The 22,694-nt window shown below is 33.1% G+C and overlaps 1 protein-coding gene across 3 annotated transcripts in view; it reads left to right on the forward strand.

Annotated features, from left to right (window-relative positions):
• Nucleotides 1–22,694, forward strand: part of LOC136024887 (uncharacterized) — a 43,523-nt gene that overhangs the window by 2,902 nt on the left and 17,927 nt on the right. The window contains exons 2-3 of one of the 3 annotated variants that reach the window (XM_065700421.1): nt 7,137–7,400; nt 11,359–13,061. In XM_065700421.1, the coding sequence (XP_065556493.1) occupies nt 7,137–7,400; nt 11,359–11,491 (397 nt within the window). In that variant the 3' untranslated portion in view covers nt 11,492–13,061. Of the gene's footprint in view, nt 1–7,136; nt 7,401–11,358; nt 13,062–22,694 lie in introns of those variants that run through there. The other 2 variants (XM_065700434.1, XR_010616950.1) reach the window with 2 other exon arrangements.

The following is a 22,694-nucleotide window of genomic DNA, read 5'->3' on the forward strand; positions in this document are numbered from 1 at the left end:
GGTTTGCAACTTTTGCTAGTTGGTGGATCTATTATTTGTTTCCAGTGTATTTGATGGTAAAACCAATTTGGTTCCAGTGGTAAGACATATAGGGGACTTGTAACTAATAATCTGCTGTTATGCTACAGTCAGCTTCAGGGATGAAGGGGTTTGCAGCTATGTTAGTTGGTGTACCCATTTATTTGTTTCCGGTGAACTTGATGCCTATCACGGGAGAGGGACTTATAAGTAAGAATCGCTTCACTTTAGGCGAGAAACGGCTGTTAGCTCAAAATCATCTTCAGCAATGAGGGGTTTGCCACTTTTGCTAGTTGGTGTACCTATTATTTGTTTCCGATGTATTTTATGGTTAAACCAATTTGGTTCCAGTGGTAAGACATGTAGGGGACTTGTAAGTAATAATCGACTGTTGGGCTGCAATCGTCATTCAGCGATAAGGGGTTTGCAACTTTTGCTAGTTGGTGTACCCATTTATTTGTTTCCGGTGAAGTTGATGCCTATCACGGGAGAGGGACTTGTAAGTAAGTATCTGTTCACTTTGGGCTAGAAATTTGTGCAAATTGGTGCACATTGTATTCGATCTTTTTAAATCTGACAGAATTAAGTGTTTACGCAACGGGTACAAACGATAACGTAAAACAATGAGGTACTTTAGTAATAATTAGTGTCACCTATGGTATTTTAGTCCTGAAAAGCTACGGATAGCTTTATAATACTGACTAGATTATATAAGATATTGTTCCAAAATTTCCTCCGTCACGCTGTCTACGATTGAAAAGGTTAAAATTCAACTGGCAGCAAAGTCAATTTAGTCCCTTCTTTAGACATTATTTTTTAGTTATTGTTTTTTCAACGCTGAGGAATAGCCTTTGGTCATTTGATAACTGATTGCGTTCTTGTTTGAACATACCGTTTTAAAAAATCGATAGGCTAACAACTTCATTATTTAACTGATAGTGAAGAAACAAGCACAAACGAGAATGTAAAAAAATGAGATAGTTTCGTAATAACTAATAGAATATCATCTATGGTATTTTGATCCCAAAAAGTTAGGAATAGCTTTATAATACCAACTAGATTATATAAGATATTTTTCCGAGTTTTCATTCGTCACGATGTCTACGATTGAAAAGGATAAAGTTCAACTGACTGCAAAGTCAATTTAGTCCCTTTTTTCGATACTATTTTGTTGTTGTTTTTTCAACGCTGAGGGATGTGATTACTGATCGATAGCAAAGAAACAAAACCAAAGTGTTGCTCTTGCAACACTTTAGTCGGCGAAGCCGGACAATGGTTGCCGCAACACTTCACGTTGCCTGGGCAATGTAGGTCTAGTTATTCATTTGCGGAGAGCCAAAATCAAAACATGTATTAATTCGAAAACGTTCAGAAATTAAATAAAAAACAGGTTTTTTCGACTGAAAGTAAGGAGTGATATTGAAACTAAAAACGAATAGAAATTAGTCCGTATATGAAAGGGGCTGTTCCCTCCTCAGCTCCCCACTCTTTGCACTCAAGTTTTCTACTGTTTTAAAAAGCAGAGTCGAGAGAAAGAGTTATACTTTAGCGTAAAGAGTGGGTCACTGAAGAGGGAACAACCCCTTTCAAATACGGAGTAATTTTTGTTCCTTTGAAGTTTTAAGGTCGCTCCTTACTTTCAGCTAAAATCTCTTATTATTTGATATTTAATATTAATTTGAGAAACTCGTAAGAAACAGTCCCGTCTTTCTCAGAATTCGTTTAAAAATATCCAATTTTAGTCGATATTACTGCATATTACTGCAGTAAAAAAAAAGCAAAAAAAACAACAAACAGATTACTTCAAACATCAACAATATGCTGCGTTTTTAGTTTTATTAAGGTATCTATTTTTCATACTTTTGTATGTTTTGGAATTAGAAAGAAAGTACAGTTGACAAGAATGTCTTTTTAAAATAGTTGAAAATAATTTAAATTTATGATATATTTTCACTTCGAGAATGTTTTTCTTTCCGAGTAACTGATGTGAAACAGCAAATTAACGAGTAATTGATTGATTCGCAGATTCAGAATATTATTACAGTAAACTAACAAGATTACTCCAACTATTGCCAATGAGCAGCGCTCTATGCGGTATGAAGATGTCAATGTTCCACACTTTTGAACTAAACTGAATCTTAAGAAGGAGTACTGATGACAATAGTGTTCTTTCAAAATAGTTAAACTAAATTGAAAGCCATAGATTATAAATTTCTAGAAGCTTTTCTTCTCTCTGACAAACTGATGTAAATCGGAGAATCGGTGAATCATCGACTGATTTGCAAAAACAAGTATTGCTGCAACAAAGACTGCATTAAATAGTGACAATATGCTGCATTTTTAGTTTTCTAAAGTTGCTAGTTTTCCATTCTTTAGAATAGAACGAAATCAGTAGAAAAACAACAGAAGACAAGAGCTTCTCTTTAAAATAGTTAAATAAAATCGTATTTAAAAGTCATGAACTATACAGTTGACGAAAATTTCAATCGATATTTCCTAAAATTGCTTCAACTCAATAATCGTCGCCATTCCTGAGATATTGCAGCTTTATCCATTAACAACTAGGATGTACATAGTTTCTTTAAGTTCAACACCCCCCTGACGTTCTCTGAAAGTTTTAACTTAATATCCTTCCCCAGTTGTTCTTTAAATATTGAATAGATGATGTTTTCACAACATAGATGCATGAAGTGTCTTTTGATATTAATCAACTTCCCCCTTACTACTATTCTATGAAAGTTTCAACTTAATGCCCGTAGCAGCTCCTAAAAGCAATTGAAGCTTTTCATAAATGAAAAATAAGATGAATCCATTCAACTAAGAATAATAATGAAGAATATGATTGTTTTTAAATTCTTTGATGAAATTCTGTGTTTTATTTTGACTCCAAAATACGAATTCAGTCCAGCCAGATTTGTCTTGGCTATTTAAAAAAATTAAATTAATCTTATGTTACGCCGAGATACAACCTTTTGACAACTTAAATTCACCTAGTTGAATTTAACTTAGCACAATACCTTATTCAAAATCGCCTAAAAATTTCTGCATAATAACATTGGTCATTCGTAATAACATTGGTTATTGTAGATACCTCTGACAACCTGCATGTTCCTTGCCATTTTGGTAAGCAGGATGTAGTTAAAACTTTTTTATTTAGTTCAATAGTTGCAGTTAAATTTGTAAAAGGTTGCAGTAGCATTTGCAGTTACAGTTTGAGCCACTGTAGCAGTGCTAATAGGCTGTAGTTTGTGTAGTAAATTGTAGCAGTTGAAGTCACACGCCATTTTATGTGTAGTTACATGTTTTTTCACTATTAGTCACAAGCAGTAGCAGTTGCAAGTGGTCTCAGCCGAAATAGTCGATTTGTATTCAAATTTTCAGTCGCATTAGTTACAGTTGCAGTCTTATGGTGTCGTAGTTGCAGCAGTCATAGTCTTAAGTAGTTGCAGTCAAAAGTAGTCACAGACAGAAATAGTCATGGTAACAAGCTGTTGCAATTGCAAAGAGTCAGAGTCACGATCAGAGGTATTCTCATTTAGTCACAGTTGCAACCGTAAGTAGCTTTGATTGTAGTCGCTGTGGCTTGAATTTGCAGTCACAAGTAGTTAAGGGTGCGAAGAGTTACAGTCGCAGTCACAGCAGTAGTAAAATAATGGTCCGGAAGGATTCAAGCTAATACATTGAGGTGCTCTCAACAATAAAACCTTTTTTTGTGTGATACAATATCTCCCCATTGCTATTTTGAAAATGAGGATGGACTTTGTTTTTTTTTACTTTGTTCAGTATCCCCCTCAACATTTTATGAAATTTAGTCACAATTAGGAGTAGTCGCATTCATAGTCACAAGTTGCCACCATCAGTCATAGTCGCCACAGTTGCAGCCAGAATTGTAGCAATAGTAGCCATGGATCTAAAAGTTTCAAGTTAATACCCCTAGCGTTTCCTAAGATTCTACAGATCCCCGTATTTGTAATCTGGATGCAAATAGTATGTTTTGATTTCGTTCAATATCACTCCCAGCATTTTCTGAAGATACAGAATGATTTTTTTTTTATTTCCATCAGTGTTGGAAAGGGACCATCTAAACAAGTTGGGAAGGGATTGCCTGCCTAATGGTCAATTTCGAACATCCTCCTGGATATGCTCTGACATTATTTTACTAGTTGAGTTATAAGACACAACAGCTTTTGCAGTAGCAATGGCCCTGAAAGTTTTAAGTTGTTACCATTATACTTTCCCAAAATATTACAGATAGACCTTTTTGTTAACCTGGACGCATATAGTTCCCTTTGATTTACCTCAACACACCTGTCAACACTCCTCAAGATTTGACCTCAATACCCATGGCCTTTTTGGTAAAACACAAAATTAGGCATTCCCTCCTAACCTTCCCAATGATAAATCCTACATTTTTTGAAATGGACAGATTACTTTATTTAAATTTCTTGTCGGGGGCCTGGTATCCCTAGGGGAATAATTTTTAGAGCGTTTGACTATTATGATAAATAATTACTTTTCACAATTTCTATCAGTGATAATGGAGGAGGGTATATAAAGAGCAAGAGGGACTGGTTGCTCTCCGACTGCTTTTCAGCACCCCCCTTTAAAATCACATGAGAGTTTCAACTTAATACCTTCAGCCGTTCTTCAGATATTGTAGAGACGGCTTTTTTATAAACTCTACATCATGTGTATTGATTTAGTTTAACTTACCCTAGAGCATTTTCTGAAGTTTCATCTTAATACCCTTTGCCTATTCTGACATACCCAGAATAAAACAGTTCCCCTTTTCCTAATGAAAAATCCTACTTTTGAACAATGGGAAAAATGGTACAACTTATAACCCTTGTTCTGTGACTTTGGGGGTATGACATTATCGGAGGGGAACTTTACCTTTTAACAGTATTGAGAAAAATTTGTTTTCAGTTTTGATGAGAGTGGCACCTAAATAAAACCTGGGGGATTATCTTCTGATCACTCCTCAACATTACCTGAAAGTTTCAAATTAATATCCTCAGCTGTTCCTTAGATATTGCCGATACGCCCTTGAGGCAACCAGAATGAACATAATATTTTTTTATTGTGTTCGATATCCCTCTGAATACTTCCTTAAAATTTCACATTGATTTTCTAAGCCTTTTAGAGAACCAATATCAAGCTTGCCCCCTTTTCCCGATAAAAATGTTTCAGGTTAATAGTGAGTAACTTTCATAACTTATTTTCCGTGTTCCAGGGATTGCGTGAGGGCTCTGTCAGCATAAAGGTTTAGTTATTTCACCTTCAGACTATGCTGAACAAGATCGTTGTTCCAAAGTTGTGAACGGATGACCTTAGAGGGAGGGTGGCTAAAAATAGGATGGGAGGAGGGGGCACTTTTTGCCTTCCGACACCTTTTCAGTATATTCCTCAACCTGGAGTGTAGTTTACTTTTAATTTCCTTAGCTATTCATATAATATTGTTGAGTCACCTTTTTATTAAATGGACACCTTTTTATGATTTAACAATCATGAACTGAGAATGCTCCGTTTCCCCAGATCTGCTAAAGTTCCCAATAGTTGCAAAAACTTCTGTTTCTCTTCAAATGACAAGTATTTCTGTTCTCGATTAAAGAAATTGGCAAAAAATATTTAAGTGGCAAGTTAAACCATACATTATAATCCTTCAAGTCTTTGAATAACTGATTTTTACGAAATTTAGTGACGTTTTATAACAATAAGTGTTTTACATTAGTCGGCCAGTGTTACGCTGTTCCACTATTAAGTAGTCTTACTTATTTTCCTTGTTCCAGGGGTGTGGTAGGGCTATGTCAGCATGAAGGCTTAGTTATTTGACCTTCACTTTACTTTTAATTTCTTCAGCTATTCATATAATATTGTTAAGACACCTTTTTATTAAGTGGGTGCGCATATTGTGTTTTGATATAGTTCAGTATATCCCTCAACATTCCCTGAAGTTTTACTTTATATCCTGTAGGGTTCTTCACCCGGAACTAATGTTTTGCCTTTTCCTAATGATAAATCCTTCATGCTAACAGTGGAAAAATTTATAATTTACAGTCCTTGTCCTGGGGATTTGGGGTGTATGGCATCGTCGGAGGTTTACTTTTTGACCTTTTAACCATTTTGAACAAGATGGGTCTTTCAAAATTTTTATAAGTCTTGAGGAGAGGGCTAAGGAACAGCAAGGAAGGGGATGGGGGGGGGTCTACTAGTCCAGTAATCCCCTTTAAAATATACTGAAGGTTATGACTTAATATGCTTATTCGTTCCTTAGATATTGGCGAATCGTTCTTTTGCCAATCAGGATGCATAGAGTGGTTATTAATTATGTTTATGTTCGACATCCCTCTAAACATTTATTCAAAGTTCCTAAGGTCAGACGTACAGCAAAATAGAATAGTGCAGTGAAAGAAAGGTAGTTTTGGTTTTGTTTTTTCATTTTGTCTTTTCCAAACCTAACGTTCCATCCTGTTTAATACGACTCACCTTATTTAATACAGCTTAATTCGACCAATTGAATTTTATTTTTGTCAGTTACAGCAAATAAAACCTGTTCTTTTTAGATGAGACTGGTTTTTATTAGCTTAAAACTATTTCTTTTGGAAGAGCCAGTTTTCTGTGGTGAAAAATTATTATTTTTGAAATAGATTGGTGTTCATTTGCTGCTAATGATGAAAATCATTTGTGCAAGATCAAAATGAGCTGTAATGAGGTTGGGGTCAACAATTCCCAAATAGTTCAAAATCTTTCGTTTTTTCCCTGTTACATATTCTTTCTTATTATATTTCTTTTTTTTCTTTCTATTTATTTTCTCCTATTATATAAAATCATTGTTATTACCCCAGTTGGATATTATATTTTCGTCCTACTCTCATGTCATTGTTTTGTTAATAGGTTACTACATCTTAAGTTTCTTAAGATCATGAGTTTCGTGGTTGTGAAAGCCTATTAATCATTAATCGTCTCCCCTCTCTTGCATTAACATTCTTTTTACACGTCGGGTTATATTACTTCCACTGTGGATATTTGCTACATTTTCCTGCTTAACAAGTCAATTTCTTTTCAAGTAAACAGCTACGAATGCTAGCTAAAGATTGTACAACGATCTTATGTTTTAGTTCCAAACACAAAGAAGAAATTTCCACATTTGAGAAAAAACAGGCTGCCACAGCTCATGGGCTAAAACAAATTCAAGCAAAGGCAAGTTTACTAAAGTCTTCATTAGAAAGTTCTTTATCTAAGAATGAAAGTGCTTTGGCTCAACTGGCAAAAACTAAGGGTCAACTTGAAGAAGAACTTGACCAGGAAAATTCTTTGAAATTGCAATTGAAGGTATTTGAAAACCAACTATCTGCGGTGGTCAAAAAGAAAGATGAAGACAGGTAGGATAATGCTAATGGGGTAAATCACCCCATAGATTTTCCTAAACCATTCCTTAGATTTTCCTGCAAAGTATAATTAACTCTGAAACGGTATCTGAAAAATCAAAGTTATTCACAACTAACGTATTTTCTGTCTGTAATGGAAGGTACAGTGACGATTTTTCAAAAATGTCCAGAAATGAAATAGAAAAACAAGTTTTTTTAAATGAAACTAAGGAGCAAGATTAAAACTTAAAACGAACAGAAATTACTCTGTATATGAAAGGGGCTTTTCCTCCTCAACGCCCCACTCTTTACGCTAAAGTTTCTTACTGTTTTAAAAATAGAGTTTAGAAAAAGAGTCAAACTTTAGCGTAAAGAGCGAGGCGTTGAGGAGGAAAAGCCTTTTTCATATACGGAGTAATTTCTGTTCCTTTTTAAGTTTTAAGGTTGCTCCTTACTTTCATTTAAAAAAACTTGTTTTTTTAATTTTATATCTACAATAAATGATTCTTGATCACTTTAACTTGAAATACAACGTATTTCAAGAATATCAATGAAACTGATAGATTTTTAATCATTTAATAACTAAGTACCAAATTTTGTGTTTTACATATTTTATTTTCATTCTTTGTTTTTCATGTCCCAAAGCTATGCTCGTCCTTGTTTCTATTGTTTGTTTTAATTAGTTACTTAGTTGGTGTTCATAGTGTTAGCATTCATTAGTTAGTTAGTAGTACAATAGGCTTAAGTGCGGGGTTTGCTTGCCCTCCAATCACTTTTGAATCCTAAAAAGGAGACTGGAACTTTTAATTTCCACTGCTGTTGATTCTCTTAAAAATAATATATGATATAGATAGTGCTACGCTTCCTGTTATACTGTTATATTAACAGTTAATAGTATTAACTGTAATATTCAGTTAATAGTATTAACTTAAGCAGTATTATTTCAACTTAATACAATAAGTCATTGCTATGACATAGCTGATATGCCCTTTTGATAACTTGTCTATTCATAGTTTTAAATTAGTTCTACTTCCCCCTCATTACTTTCTGAAATTTCAATGTTTATATTCTTAGCCTTGTAGTAGTTGTAATAGAAATAGTAGTATTTAGAGTAGTAGTAATAGTAGCAGCAGTAGCAGTTGTAATAGTCCTAGCAATAGCGTGCACATATTGCCTTTTTGTCAATTGATCTTTCCCTTTAAGTATTCTTCAAGTACCCTTTTGACAATATGTATACACGTAGTGTGTTTTGATTTTGCTAAGATATCCCTTCAATATTCTATCATAATTTTCATTGTCATTCCCTTAGCCTTCATAATGCCAATATCCTGTTAGAAGTGACATTAGTAACAGCAGTAGTAATAGCATGAGTGTTGTTTCTGTGCTAGTAGTAACAGCAATACTAATAGCAGTAGTAGTATATACATGTTGCCTTTTGGTCAGTTGAATATCCCCTTCATGGTCAGAGTTGCCCTGGAACTATCAGTTTGATAAAGTAGACTGTTCTAAAGACATTACTACTAGGCCTATTTGACAATACGTATGCACATAGTATCCTTTTATTTTGTTAAAATTCCCCATCAATATTTCCTCAAATTTTCAATTCATTATTTTAAATCTTGGTGGTACTCGCTTTAGCAGCATTAGTTATAGTGGTTGTAACTCTGGAAGTAAAATTGATGGTAGCAGTAGAAGTAGTAGTAGCTGTAGCAGTAGCAATAGTATTAGTAGCCGGCAAACATTTCCTTTTTGATTAATTGATCGCCCCCTTATCATTTCCTCAAAAATCGAAATTAATGTACTTAGTCATTCCTGTGGCATACTCTTTTGACCTTTTAACTAAGTTGAACACAAGACTATCTCAAAATGTTGATTCCTGGGGCACACTCTTTTGACAACTCGTATGCACAAAACATGTTTGGATTTATTTCAACACTCCCCTCAAAATTTTGTAAGGGTTCACCTAAATGTTATTTGTCTTTTTGGACCCAAAAGGTCAAACATGTCCATCTTTCTCATTAATAAATGTTACATATAAGCAATTGGCAAATTGTATAACTTACATAACTTGCCCCGAGGGATATGGGAGGGTTGAGATTCCCAAAGATATAGTCAATGGACCTTTTAACTAAAAGCACTGTTAGCAAAGCACTAGAATTTTCAAATTTTGATTAGTTGAGCTCCTTCCAAAGTTTCTATGACAGTTCCTTCTCTACGTAGTGCCATGGTGAAAAAAAAGAAGAATACACTATGCCCAAATCGCTCCTTACTTAGGTAGCGCTATTGCACGGTCTATGATTTACATTAACAAAGCGCTTCCCTTTAAGATATATTGCATTCTTATGTCTCCTTTCAACCATGTATATTCCCATGCAGTTGAGAAATTTCACTCTATATTTAATCTCAAAATACCCTAATGCTCAAAATATCAAATCACCGAGTCGTCTATGTGTGCTTGAGTCACTGATCCCTTTTTTTGGCGATGATTCTTCTATTAAATTGGATACTTTTCGTTACTTTTATATTTCTTCAATTCTATATAGGTTATACAGAGACCGATACATATTCTTCTATTCGTTTAGATTCCTCTGGACTTCTACTTGTCTTCAACGCCGTAGTTCTTATAATGCGTTTTTCCTAGGTTTGGCTAAGCTCTTGAAACCTTAAGTCTAATAAAATGGTATCTAATTTTAGGGGTAGTTGCGGTACTTAGATAGGCTATTTTGGTGGACTGAATTATCATGTATATTCAGAAATGCGTGTTAGAATCACTGCCACCTGTATTGGAACAGGACGAGAGGAATTTGGAAACCTTTCAATAATCCTTTATAATATTACCACCATTGCTAGAGGTAGATCAATGCTGAGGTTACTCCTTTAAACTCTGAGTAAAATAACCTAAATGAGTTACGACCTGTACAGTTAGGTTATTGCAACCTATCAATTCATTTCTCCTAGGAGAAAACCTCTCTTAGAATCTCTCTTAAACATCTCTTTTTATGCGTTAATTTTTGCCACCTCTCTATGGGGGGGGGGACATCTCCTGCATAAACTAAAAAGAATAACTTGTCTTTTGTAGAAAAATCTGGTCTGATCATTAGAGTCAAAACTCAAAATATCTTCCCTCGTAGAAGATACCTCAATAGTATTGGAATTACATCTTAAATTGCTAAATAGGTAAATTTTACAAGGTTTTGACACGGAGCAGCAACACATTGGAACTCCCCCTTCCCACTTACAGCACCCCCTCTCACCTTTAGTTGTGCTCCTGACTAGAAATTTTGGTTTTAATCGATTGAACCTTGGATCTTTTACCCACGCAAGTGAACATGCATTAAACAGAAATATGTGGTTTACTTTATTCTTTTTAGTTGTTTTGGTAGAGGATGTACGTTCTTGAAGTCACAATACATTTATACCCACCGGGTGTGTATTGACAACAAATATATTTTGACTTCATTTGACTCACCTCACCGCTAATGCTCTCTCAACCATGGTCAGAATTAGCCGGTGGCTCCACCCCCAAGACTAGACAAGCAAAACTTACCTTAGGAAATTTGATGCCCTCTTATGGACAAATTGCGGTTTAAAAAAAAATATCGGTCGATAACTGATAATCTCTTCCCAATATCCAATAATGACACTGATTCTCAAATCAGTCCGATAATATCGGTCGGTCGATATGTCGGTCAGGCCCTTTTTTTAGTAAATATAAGTTCAATTATATTTTTGGGGGTAATTTGAATTGTACATATACAGACCTCTCAAATAAGACCTGGGTAGTAATTTGAAAATCCAATTGATACCATTAAAACTCACTAGCTAATTGATACAATTTATATGACAATTTGGTTTTGAGTGTTAACTGCGTTATATAAATAGTAAAGTGTCTCATATGCAATGAAGGCAATGTACAAATTGTCTTTCTCTTAGAAAAAGATAAACTAATTAATTGAAGCTGTTTATTTTTCAGCACTCAGAATTGGCTTGAATGGGCTCGTATTATAGTGATGTCATGTTTAAATAAGGTGAAGATGTGCCATGTAGCTAACTCGAACTTGTTTTTTGTAACTCTATTACTTACTTTATTTGTAGGGAAATCTTGACAGAAACCTTTTCAATTTTTATCTTTGAAATCAAAGTTTTCTTAGAATTGAAATGACGTTTCATTTCTTTTGAAATGAAAGTATTTTCTTTAACTCTGGTCTTAATTTAAGGATATTCTGCGGTATATTGAATTCTTATTGCATGTCTTTTTTTTTATTTTATAAATAGTTCACCTGCAATATAAGGATTGATTGCACATTCAGCAAGGCAGGCTATTCCAAAAAGGTCTGTGAGCACAAAAAATTACATTCGCCAAAATCACCAAAAAGCAAAATATGGAAATAAATGATCGACAAAACTCTATGTAAATAGCTAATTCACTATGTTTTTTGTAGATGTAGTAAAATGACTGAATATTTATTCATAGATTGAATGCTCGGCCAAATTGGCTATTGATAGAGAAACCTCATAATGAAACTTTCCGACTCCTCTCTTTGAAAAAAAAAAACTCGGGTCTCAATTTAAGGGTATTCCACATTATATGAAAATTTTTTTTCATCCAACGATTTTTATTTAATTTTCTAGATTGTTCATTAATAAAAACAGGCTATTTCAAAAAGAGTTGCAATACAAAAAATAACATTGTCCAAAATCACCAAAAAAGTTATACTGAGAAGTAAAATGATCGATATAACTCTGTAAAAACAGCTCCTCCATTCTTTTTTCAAATATGTTGGAAAAATAAAGCATAAATTACTAATTGGAAAAAGTAGAATTATTTTCATATAAAGTTTAGCAATTGAACAAAATTTCCTCTAAAATATATAACTGAAAATATGGAAGAGTATGGAAAAAAAATATTTATAAACATATAAAAAAATTCAAATCAAGAAGCCAAACTAATTTGTTAAAAGCAATGTAGGATAAATTCATAGATTATTTACTCTGGCTAAGTCTTCTTAATATTTAGACGCATGTTTTAGTCTTGGATTTAGATATTAACCTACTGTAATACTCAAAAGACAAAGTTCTGTTTTAGTATATATGAATGGAATTTAACCACAAAATCTGATTTAGCCAGCTCTTTCAGTCGTAAAAATAGTAGCCTAAATTTCTATATGCTGTGGAATACGAATGAATCAAATACGTGTTCAACCTTTTATGTAATCTCTTACTAGGTGGCTCCTACCGGTGCAACCCAGATTTCTCCAAAGTATTTACTTTGGTAAAACCTAAATGGGGCTGTATTAGCTTTGTGGTACCAAAAAATAATTTAGTTCAGTGTTGTTACGATTTTTTCTAATCCGAAGCACCTTACTTGTAATAAATGTAAAATCGTACACTAACATCGTATCGGCTGGAACATTGGCTAAAATAAACTGGTCATAATAGGTGTAGAATTGGGAAAACATATTTTAAGTAAATGCGATTTTTGACAGATCGGTTAGAATTCAATAGTGATAAAATGTAAAGTATTCCTATTAGGCTTTAGAGAGTAGAATGATAAAGTTGTTATACAGATACATAAATCGATTATGTATTTCTAATTTTGAACTAAATTTCAGATTTAGAATGTTTTAAAAAACTAATTATTTAGGAACTTGTCGCTAACGTCTGAGAAGTTTTGGCATTGATAGACTACAGGATTTAAATTTGAGAGGAACTTTCTAGGAATAATTAGATATGGATATTCGTTCCAAATTTGACAATGTAGAAGATGAGTGAAATCAGTTTGGGGAATCTAGTTTGTGCTGTAATTGATTTTTATGGCACTCGGTATTTACCAAGTGATATATAGCAATCGCAATTTCTGTCTATTAAGACTAGAAGAAATTAATTTCTTCTATTAAGTGGCAAACTTTTAACAGATAATTATAATTTTCAATACATCGTTATGTAAACATTGACGTTGAAAATAAATAAATTAAGGGACTAAGGGAAGAGAACATATGTATGTGATATTAAAACTTAAAGCGAACAGAAATTAATCTATGTATGAAATGGGTTGTCACCTCCGCAATCCCTCGGTCTTTACGCTAAAGTTTGACTCTTTGCCACAATTCTACTTTTTAAAACAATTCAAAACTTTAGTGTAAAGAGCGAGGGATTGCGGAGGTGACAACCCATTTCATATATGGAGTAATTTCTGTTCGTTTTAAGTTCTAATATCGCTCCTTACATTCAGTTAAAAACAACTAGTTTTTTTTTTATTTGATAGATGTAAAGAACTATGTTAGAACTTAAAAACTAAAACGAAAATTTACAAGGGGAAATATTTCTCCTATCCTTTCATACCTCTATCATTCTTTAAGAATATCAACCTACTATATTAAATATTAAACAATTTAAGATTGTTTTTTTAACACTTTGGTTTGAGAATCAAGGACTCATTTAATAATGTTAAGGAACCAATGTATTGGTTTGATGGCAACAATTCCGGTTCATCACAAACAAGTGGAGTCTAACCTTTGTCTGTTTTACACAGAAAGTATGGACCTCAAGCTAGACTGATGAATAGCACATTGTGCTTTAAAAATATTTGGGTAATGCTCTTTGAGGCCAAAACAACTGGCTTTCTTGTGTCTTCATGTGAGAACCTACTGTTGACAGCTGAAGGAGAATTTTTGGGCTGAAGGAAAGCAGAGACATGAAATATTTACGTCACGTTTTGTTTTTTCAAAGCATGTTTCTTCTCTGAGGAAGAAAGTTGCATTATAACTAAACATAAGTAGGTGGTGGTTTCAAATTGAAGTAAAAGTAAGTTCAAAAATGGTGAAAATGTGTGGACAATCCCTAATCCAGTGTAAAAATGTTTGATTAGAACAACAGAAAATTAAAAGACACATATTTTAACCAATTAGGTTCCCATGATATGATAGTTTTTCATTTGATTCAACGTTAGGGACTGTTTGATTTGTGTCCTAGACTTTTGCTATTCTTACTATTCTTCTATTTTACTTGCTATTTTTTATTCTTCGAGAATCAACTTATAAACAGAGCAGCATTTATTTTGGGTTTCAATAAGGATAAAATTTTCATGATGACCTGATAAAAGTGGAATTAGTACGTTGTTCAGAATACGCTTGTTTCTTATGATATGCAAATTCTTGAAAACTCCCAGGGTTTGACAACTTTAGTGTTGTGACATAAATCGGAGACAAAAACGTCGTAAAATTAAAAAAAAAAGCATTAAAGTTTAAAAGCAAATGTAAGAAAATCAATGAAACTTTTGAGGCAAGGTAAAATGTAAAAGTGAATTCTTCTGTTGTCTTATGTATCACAAGGTAAAAAAAAATCATTTTCATAGTCTCTCCCTCCAACCTAGAATTCTACGCAACGGTCACAAATGGTGATGCACCAGAATAGTGTAATTTGACAAAAATTAAAATGGTAAATGTATTTTATTGTGTTTTAGTCCTTAATATTTAAGAATAGGCTCGAAACACTAACCTGGTTATATTATATTTCATTACAAGTATTCATCCGTTGTGGTGGTTATGATTAGAATGGTACAGTTAGGTTCACTAGTCTTGGTAATTTTAACGGATGAGGGGTTGTATGCAGCTTCCAATTGGTAAAATTATACAGTAACATAGTTTTGCAATGATTTTTACAGCTAAATTCCATGAATGTTTAGAAACAGAAAGAGCAGTGGTACTTTATCCATTTTTTTCGGATTAAAATTAAGATTTCATAAGGAATCAGGTAATTGAGGATCATATGTCTTTTGGTTGTAAGAACTGTTAAAACCCCAAAAATAGTCTGTAAAAGTTAACCTAGTCAAATCTTAAAAGAATGAGTATATTAATTGATTAAATTGATGCTGGTAACAAACAATACCGTTTATTCCTCCTCTATATGTTAAGAGGTCTGAAGATGGTCTACATTGCCCTGTATATTCCTAAATAGAGTCATGACAGTGATAAAATAGGGTTTTGAGGTGTGAGCACACATTCGCTTCGCTAGGACGATTCGTTAGATATTAATAAGAAAGTTTTTCTACGGATTGTTTTGTGTTTTCGACTGATTGACCGTATTTTAAACAGTAGGCTGTACAAAAATTTTTGTTCAATTCTTCTTAATAGGGATAGGACACAGTCTGGGGATGAAGGCCAAGAGAACATTAAAAATAAAAAATTAAATGATGAGTGGGACATTAGTATTTTAGAAATACCTAGGTGCGGAAAGGCCCAAAAGCTAAAAAACTAAAAAAACTAAAAAAACTAAAAAAAGGTAAAAAACTAAAAAAAATAAAAAATAAAAAAAACTAAAAAAAAGGAAAAAACTGAAAAATAAGCTAAAATAAAGGTAAAAACCAATAAAAAACTAAAAAGAAAAAAAAGGAAAAAACTAAAAAAAATTTTCATCTAAAAAACTAAAAAAAACTAAAAAAGGTAAAAACTAAAAGAACTAAAAAAGAAAAAATAAATGACGACACTCAAAGAGAAAGCGTCCAGGACAAAAGGAATGTTCGATTAGCAATCAACAAAGCACCGGGACACAGGGAGTATAAATGACGACCAGGACATAAGTAAAAAAAAAAACTAACAAAACTAAAAAGAAGGTAAAAACTACAAAAAAACTAAAAAGAAAAAAAACTAAAAACTAATAAAAAAAACTAAAAAATCTAAAAATCTAAATAAACTAAAAAAGAAAAAAAAGGAAAAAAATAAAGGAGAAAAACAAAACTAAAAAACGAATGTATATACAGACCGGGACACCGGGATACAAATGACGACCGGGACACAGGGAATATAAATGACGACCGGGACACAGGGACACAACTACAACGGGGACACCGGGGGAAACAGGGGGATATAAATGACGACCGGGACACCGGGACAGGGAATGGTCGATTAGCAATCACCATCAACAAAGCTCAAGGGCAATCATTAGAATCATTAGGTATAGATCTGAATACAGATTGTTTTCCCATGGACCATTATATGTTGCATGTTCAAGAGTCGGTAAACCTGACAATCTATTTGGATCAGGTGACGTCACCTGAAAAAACTGGATCAGGTGACGTCAAAACTGAAAAAACTAAAAAAAGGCAAAAACTACAAAAAAACTAAAAACTAATAAAAAAAATAAAAAAGCTAAAAAACTAAAAAAACTAAAAAAAGGCAAAAACTACAAAAAAAAACTAAAAACTAATAAAAAAGCTAAAAAACTAAAAAAACTAAAAAAAGGTAAAAACTACAAAAAAACTAAAAACTAATAAAAACTAATAAAAAAGCTAAAAAACTAAAAAAACTAAAAAAAGGCAAAAACTACAAAAAAACTAAAAACTAATAAAAGAAATAAAAAAGCTAAAAAACTCAAAAAACTAAAAAAACTAAAAAAAGGTAAAAAACTAAAAAAACTAAAAACTAAAAAAAACTAAAAAAAAGGAAAAAACTGAAAAATAAGCTAAAATAAAGGTAAAAACCAATAAAAAACTAAAAAAAAAACTGAAAAAACTAAAAAAAGGCAAAAACTACAAAAAAAACTAAAAACTAATAAAAAAAGTAAAAAAGCCTAAAAACTAAAAAAACTAAAAAAACATAAAAAAGGTAAAAAACTAAAAAAAAATAAAAAATAAAAAAAAACTAAAAAAAAGGAAAAAACTGAAAAATAAGCTAAAATAAAGGTAAAAACCAATAAAAAACTAAAAAGAAAAAAAGGAAAAAACTAAAAAAAATTTTCATCTAAAAAACTAAAAAAAACTAAAAAAGGTAAAAACTAAAAGAACTAAAAAAGAAAAAAATAAATGACGACACTCAAAGAGAAAGCGACCAAGACAAAAGGAATGTTCGATTAGCAATCAACAAAGCACCGGGACACAGGGAGTATAAATGACGACCAGGACATAAGTAAAAAAAAACTAACAAAACTAAAAAGAAGGTAAAAACTACAAAAAAACTAAAAAGAAAAAAAACTAAAAACTAATAAAAAAACTAAAAAATCTAAAAATCTAAATAAACTAAAAAAGAAAAAAAAGGAAAAAAATAAAGGAGAAAAACAAAACTAAAAAACGAATGTATATACAGACCGGGACACCGGGATAGAAATGACGACCGGGACACAGGGAATATAAATGACGACCGGGACACAGGGACACAACTACAACGGGGACACCGGGGGAAACAGGGGGATATAAATGACGACCGGGACACCGGGGCAGGGAATGGTCGATTAGCAATCACCATCAACAAAGCTCAAGGGCAATCATTAGAATCATGAGGTATAGATCTGAATACAGATTGTTTTCCCATGGACCATTATATGTTGCATGTTCAAGAGTCGGTAAACCTGACAATCTATTTATATGCAAAGACGATGGGACATCAAAGAATGTTGTATATTCGCAAGTTTTACGTAGTTAAAACCATATATATATATATATATATATATATATATATATATATATATATATATATATATATATATATATATATATATATATATATATATATATATATATATATATATATATATATATATATATATATATATATATATATATATATATATATTCACAGGTGGGACATAGGGACACAACTACAATGGCGCGTAACTATTAGGGCGCGTAACGACTTACACGCGCGGGGGGGCTTGGGGGGGGGGCGAAGCGCCCCCACCAACTAGGTGTTGGGGTGGCGCGAAGCGCCACCCCAACAGCTAGTATATATATAAAAATAAGTTGTCTGTCTGTGTGTCTTTCTGTGGATCAGGTGACGTCATGTTTCTGTGTTGACTGACGTCATGAAATTAGTTGTCGTCATTTTTGCTTTGACGGTGACGTCATTCAAGATATTAAGACATATGTTCACGTAGAAATCTATTAATGTTTAAGTTTACAATGACTGATGAACTTACCATGGCAAAAGCCGATGAAGATGCTCAAAGAGTCTATGCCAAAAAACTTGCTGCTGATAGAGAAAGTCAGAAAAGAAAGCGTGCCGAGGAATCAAAAGAACAGCAAGGAAACAGGCTTGAGGCTAAAGAACGCAAAACCGCGCAGTTAGATGAATATCCACCTGGACAGCGAGAGTCAAAACATATCAAAACTGAAAATGATAGCGATGATGATTGGGTTTGGGATTTTGACTTGGATAAGGTCATCAATGCCTACCAGATTTTAGTTAAAAAAACAAAGGTTCGGCGATATGTATTTCATAGTGAAGCTGAAAAATAAAGAAGAAAAAGAAAACTGAAAAAAGGAAAATGTAAAAAACTAAAAAATACTAAAAAGAAAAACACTCAAAGAGAAATTACAGACCGGGACACAAATGACGACCGGGACAGAGGGAATATAAATAACGACCGGGACACTCAAAGAGAAATTACAGACTGGGATACCGGGACACAAATGACGACCGGGACACAGGGAATATAAATGACGACCAGGACACAGGTATTTAAGAATATCGTTCAAAGACAAATTTTTAATTGTAAGAAGACCGTTGAAAGAGAAATTTCTAATTGTAAAATGACTGAAAAACCTACAATGGCAACGGTACCACCATCGAAGTAGATAACCAGTGGGTTGTTCCATATTCCCCATTATTATCAAAAACATATAATGCACACATAAACGTTGAATACTGTAACTCCGTAAAGGCAATCAAATACATATGTAAATACGTCAACAAAGGCAGTGGCATGGCAGTTTTTGGCTTGCAGCCCAAAATCAAAGATTTTGACGAAATCGTACAATATCAGGCTGGAAGATACATACGCAGTAATGAAGCTGTTTGGTGAATTCTTTCATTTCCGATACATGAACGTAGTCCATCTGTTGTTCACTTAGCGGTACATCTACAGAATGGTCAACGTGTTTATTTCTCGGAAACCAACGTGCAACAAAGAGCCCTGAATCCACCGGATACAAAATTAACAGCTTTTTTTTCGCTTTGCAAAAATGATTCTTTTGCAAAAAAACTGCTGTATACTGAAGTGCCTTCGTACTACACGTGGAATACTAAAAATAAAGTATTTGAACGTCGAAAACAGGGTAAGTCAGTCGACGGCCAGCCTACCATCTTCAAAGATATCACGATAGGAAGACTCTACACCGGTCACCCCAATCAACATGAATGCTTCTTTCTACGCCTGCTTTTGGTGAATGTACCCGGTCCGACATCCTTTGAGTATTTGAGAACTGTAAACGGTACTATACATGACACTTACCGTAGTGCATGCCAAGCTCTGAATTTATTGGAGAATGACCAACACTGGGATAACTGCATCAATGACGCGTGCGAAACGTCAACCCCAAGTGAAATTCGTGCATTGTTTGGCATCATTTTAACATGTTGCTCTCCATCAGCTCCTACAGAGTTATGGGGAAAATATAAGTCAAAAATGTCCGAAAGTTAGAGACGTCTCTAACTGTTCGAAAACAGTTAGAGACGTCAGATATGACTTTTGATTTTACATCAGAAATTTATAACTACACTTTAGTTATTATAGAAGATTTGTGCGTACGTATGGCAAACAAACCTCTTCAGGATTTGGGAATGCCTTCATCTAACCGTATCGCTGCTGTTTCGACATGTGTAGAATTGGATCGTGAACAAAGTTACAGTACGAGTGATCTATTGTCGTATGTACAAAATAACATTTCCAAGTTAACGTCGGAACAAAAAGACATTTATGATACGATACTCAATTTCAGGACGTATACAACTACCTGCTGATTTCTGTAATTTAGTGACGTCCAAAAATGAATTGATTGAAAAAGTATTTCCGAATATTCTAAAAAATTATAAAAATAATAAATGGCTAAGTGAAAGAGCGATTCTCGCACCCAAAAATATAGACGTCCACGAAATCAACAATATTGTTTTGACCAAGATTCGAGACCAGGCAGTCCTTTACAAGTCAATCGACACAGTTTTGGAACCAAATGACGCGGTTAAGTATGCATGTTTGTTTGTTTGTAAAAAGAGCGTTTGTATATGACGTCATTATTAGTACATACGGCTTTGTATATGCACAGACAATGGGAAAGCCAAGAATGTTGTATATTCGCAATTTTTACGTAGTTTAACTCCTGCCGACGAAATGAATGCTTGCCTGAAAAATTCTAATTTATGGGCACACGTAAAAATATTAAAATTAACTACAAATATGCGTGTCCGATTGCAAAACGATGACTCTGGTCAAACATTTTCAGATCAATTGCTGGCAATTGGAAACGGAAAGCTCCCAGTAGTGGGAAAGCCAAAAATGTTGTATATTCGCAATTTTTACGTAGTTTGAAACACATATATAAATCTATCTATATTCACAGGTGGGACACAGGGACACAACTACAATGGCGCTTAACTAATATGGCGCTCAACGACTTACGCACGCGGGGGGGCTTGGGGGGGCGCGAAGCGCCCCACCAACTAGGTGTTGGGGTGGCGCGAAGCGCCACCCCAACAGCTAGTATATATATATATATATATATATATATATATATATATATATATATATATATATATATATATATATATATATATATATATATATATATATATATATATATATATATATATATATCTTCTATATATATAAAAATAAGTTGTCTGTGGATGGATGGATGGATGGATGTGTCAGGTGACGTCACCTGAAAAAACTGGATTAGGTGACGTCAAAACTGAAAAAACTAAAAAAAGGCAAAAACTACAAAAAAAACTAAAAACTAATAAAAAAAATAAAAAAGCTAAAAAACTAAAAAAACTATAAAGGTAAAAACCAATAAAAAACTAAAAAAAAAACTGAAAAAACTAAAAAAAGGCAAAAACTACAAAAAAAAACTAAAAACTAATAAAAAAAGTAAAAAAGCTAAAAAACTAAAAAAACTAAAAAAACTAAAAAAAGGTAAAAAACTAAAAAAAATAAAAAATAAAAAAAAACTAAAAAAAAGGAAAAAACTGAAAAATAAGCTAAAATAAAGGTAAAAACCAATAAAAAACTAAAAAAAAAAAGAAAAAACTAATAAATGACGACACTCAAAGAGAAAGCGACCAGGACAAAAGGAATGTTCGATTAGCAATCAACAAAGCACCGGGACACAGGGAGTATAAATGACGACCAGGACATAAGTAAAAAAAAAAAAACTATCTATATATATAAAAATAAGTTGTCTGTGGATCTGTGGATCGTGGATCAGGTGACGTCACCTGAAAAAACTGGATCAGGTGACGTCAAAACTGAAAAAACTAAAAAAAGGCAAAAACTACAAAAAAAACTAAAAACTAATAAAAAAAATAAAAAAGCTAAAAAACTAAAAAAAACTAAAAAAAGGCAAAAACTACAAAAAAAACTAAAAACTAATAAAAAAGCTAAAAAACTAAAAAAACTAAAAAAAAGGCAAAAACTACAAAAAAACTAAAAACTAATAAAAAAAATAAAAAAGCTAAAAAACTAAAAAAAACTAAAAAAACTAAAAAAAGGTAAAAAACTAAAAAAACTAAAAACTAAAAAAAAACTAAAAAAGGTAAAAACTAAAAGAACTAAAAAAGAAAAAAATAAATGACGACACTCAAAGAGAAAGCGACCAGGACAAAAGGAATGTTCGATTAGCAATCAACAAAGCACCGGGACACAGGGAGTATAAATGACGACCAGGACACAAGTAAAAAAAAAAATTAACAAAACTAAAAAGAAGGTAAAAACTACAAAAAAACTAAAAAGAAAAAAAAACTAAAAACTAATAAAAAAACTAAAAAATCTAAAAATCTAAATAAACTAAAAAAGAAAAAAAAAGGAAAAAAATAAAGGAGAAAAACAAAACTAAAAAACGAATGTATATACAGACCGGTACACCGGGATACAAATGACGACCGGGACACAGGGAATATAAATAACGACCGGGACACAGGGACACAACTACAACGGGGACACCGGGGGAAACAGGGGGATATAAATGACGACCGGGACAAAAAAACTAAAAAGAAATAAAAACTAAAAACTAATAAAAAAAACTAAAAAATCTAAAAATCTAAATAAGCTAAAAAAGAAAAAAAAAGGAAAAAAATAAAGGAGAAAAACAAAACTAAAAAACGAATGTATATACAGACCGGGACACCGGGATACAAATGATGACCGGGACCCGGGACACAGGGAATATAAATGACGACCGGGACACAGGGACACAACTACAACGGGGACACCGGGGGAAACAGGGGGATGTAAATGACGACCGGGACACCGGGACAGGGAATGGTCGATTAGCAATCACCATCAACAAAGCTCAAGGGCAATCATTAGAATCATGAGGTATAG

The sequence above is a fragment of the Artemia franciscana genome, chromosome 1, assembly GCF_032884065.1.
Source record: "Artemia franciscana chromosome 1, ASM3288406v1, whole genome shotgun sequence".
Lineage (NCBI taxonomy): Eukaryota > Metazoa > Arthropoda > Branchiopoda > Anostraca > Artemiidae > Artemia > Artemia franciscana.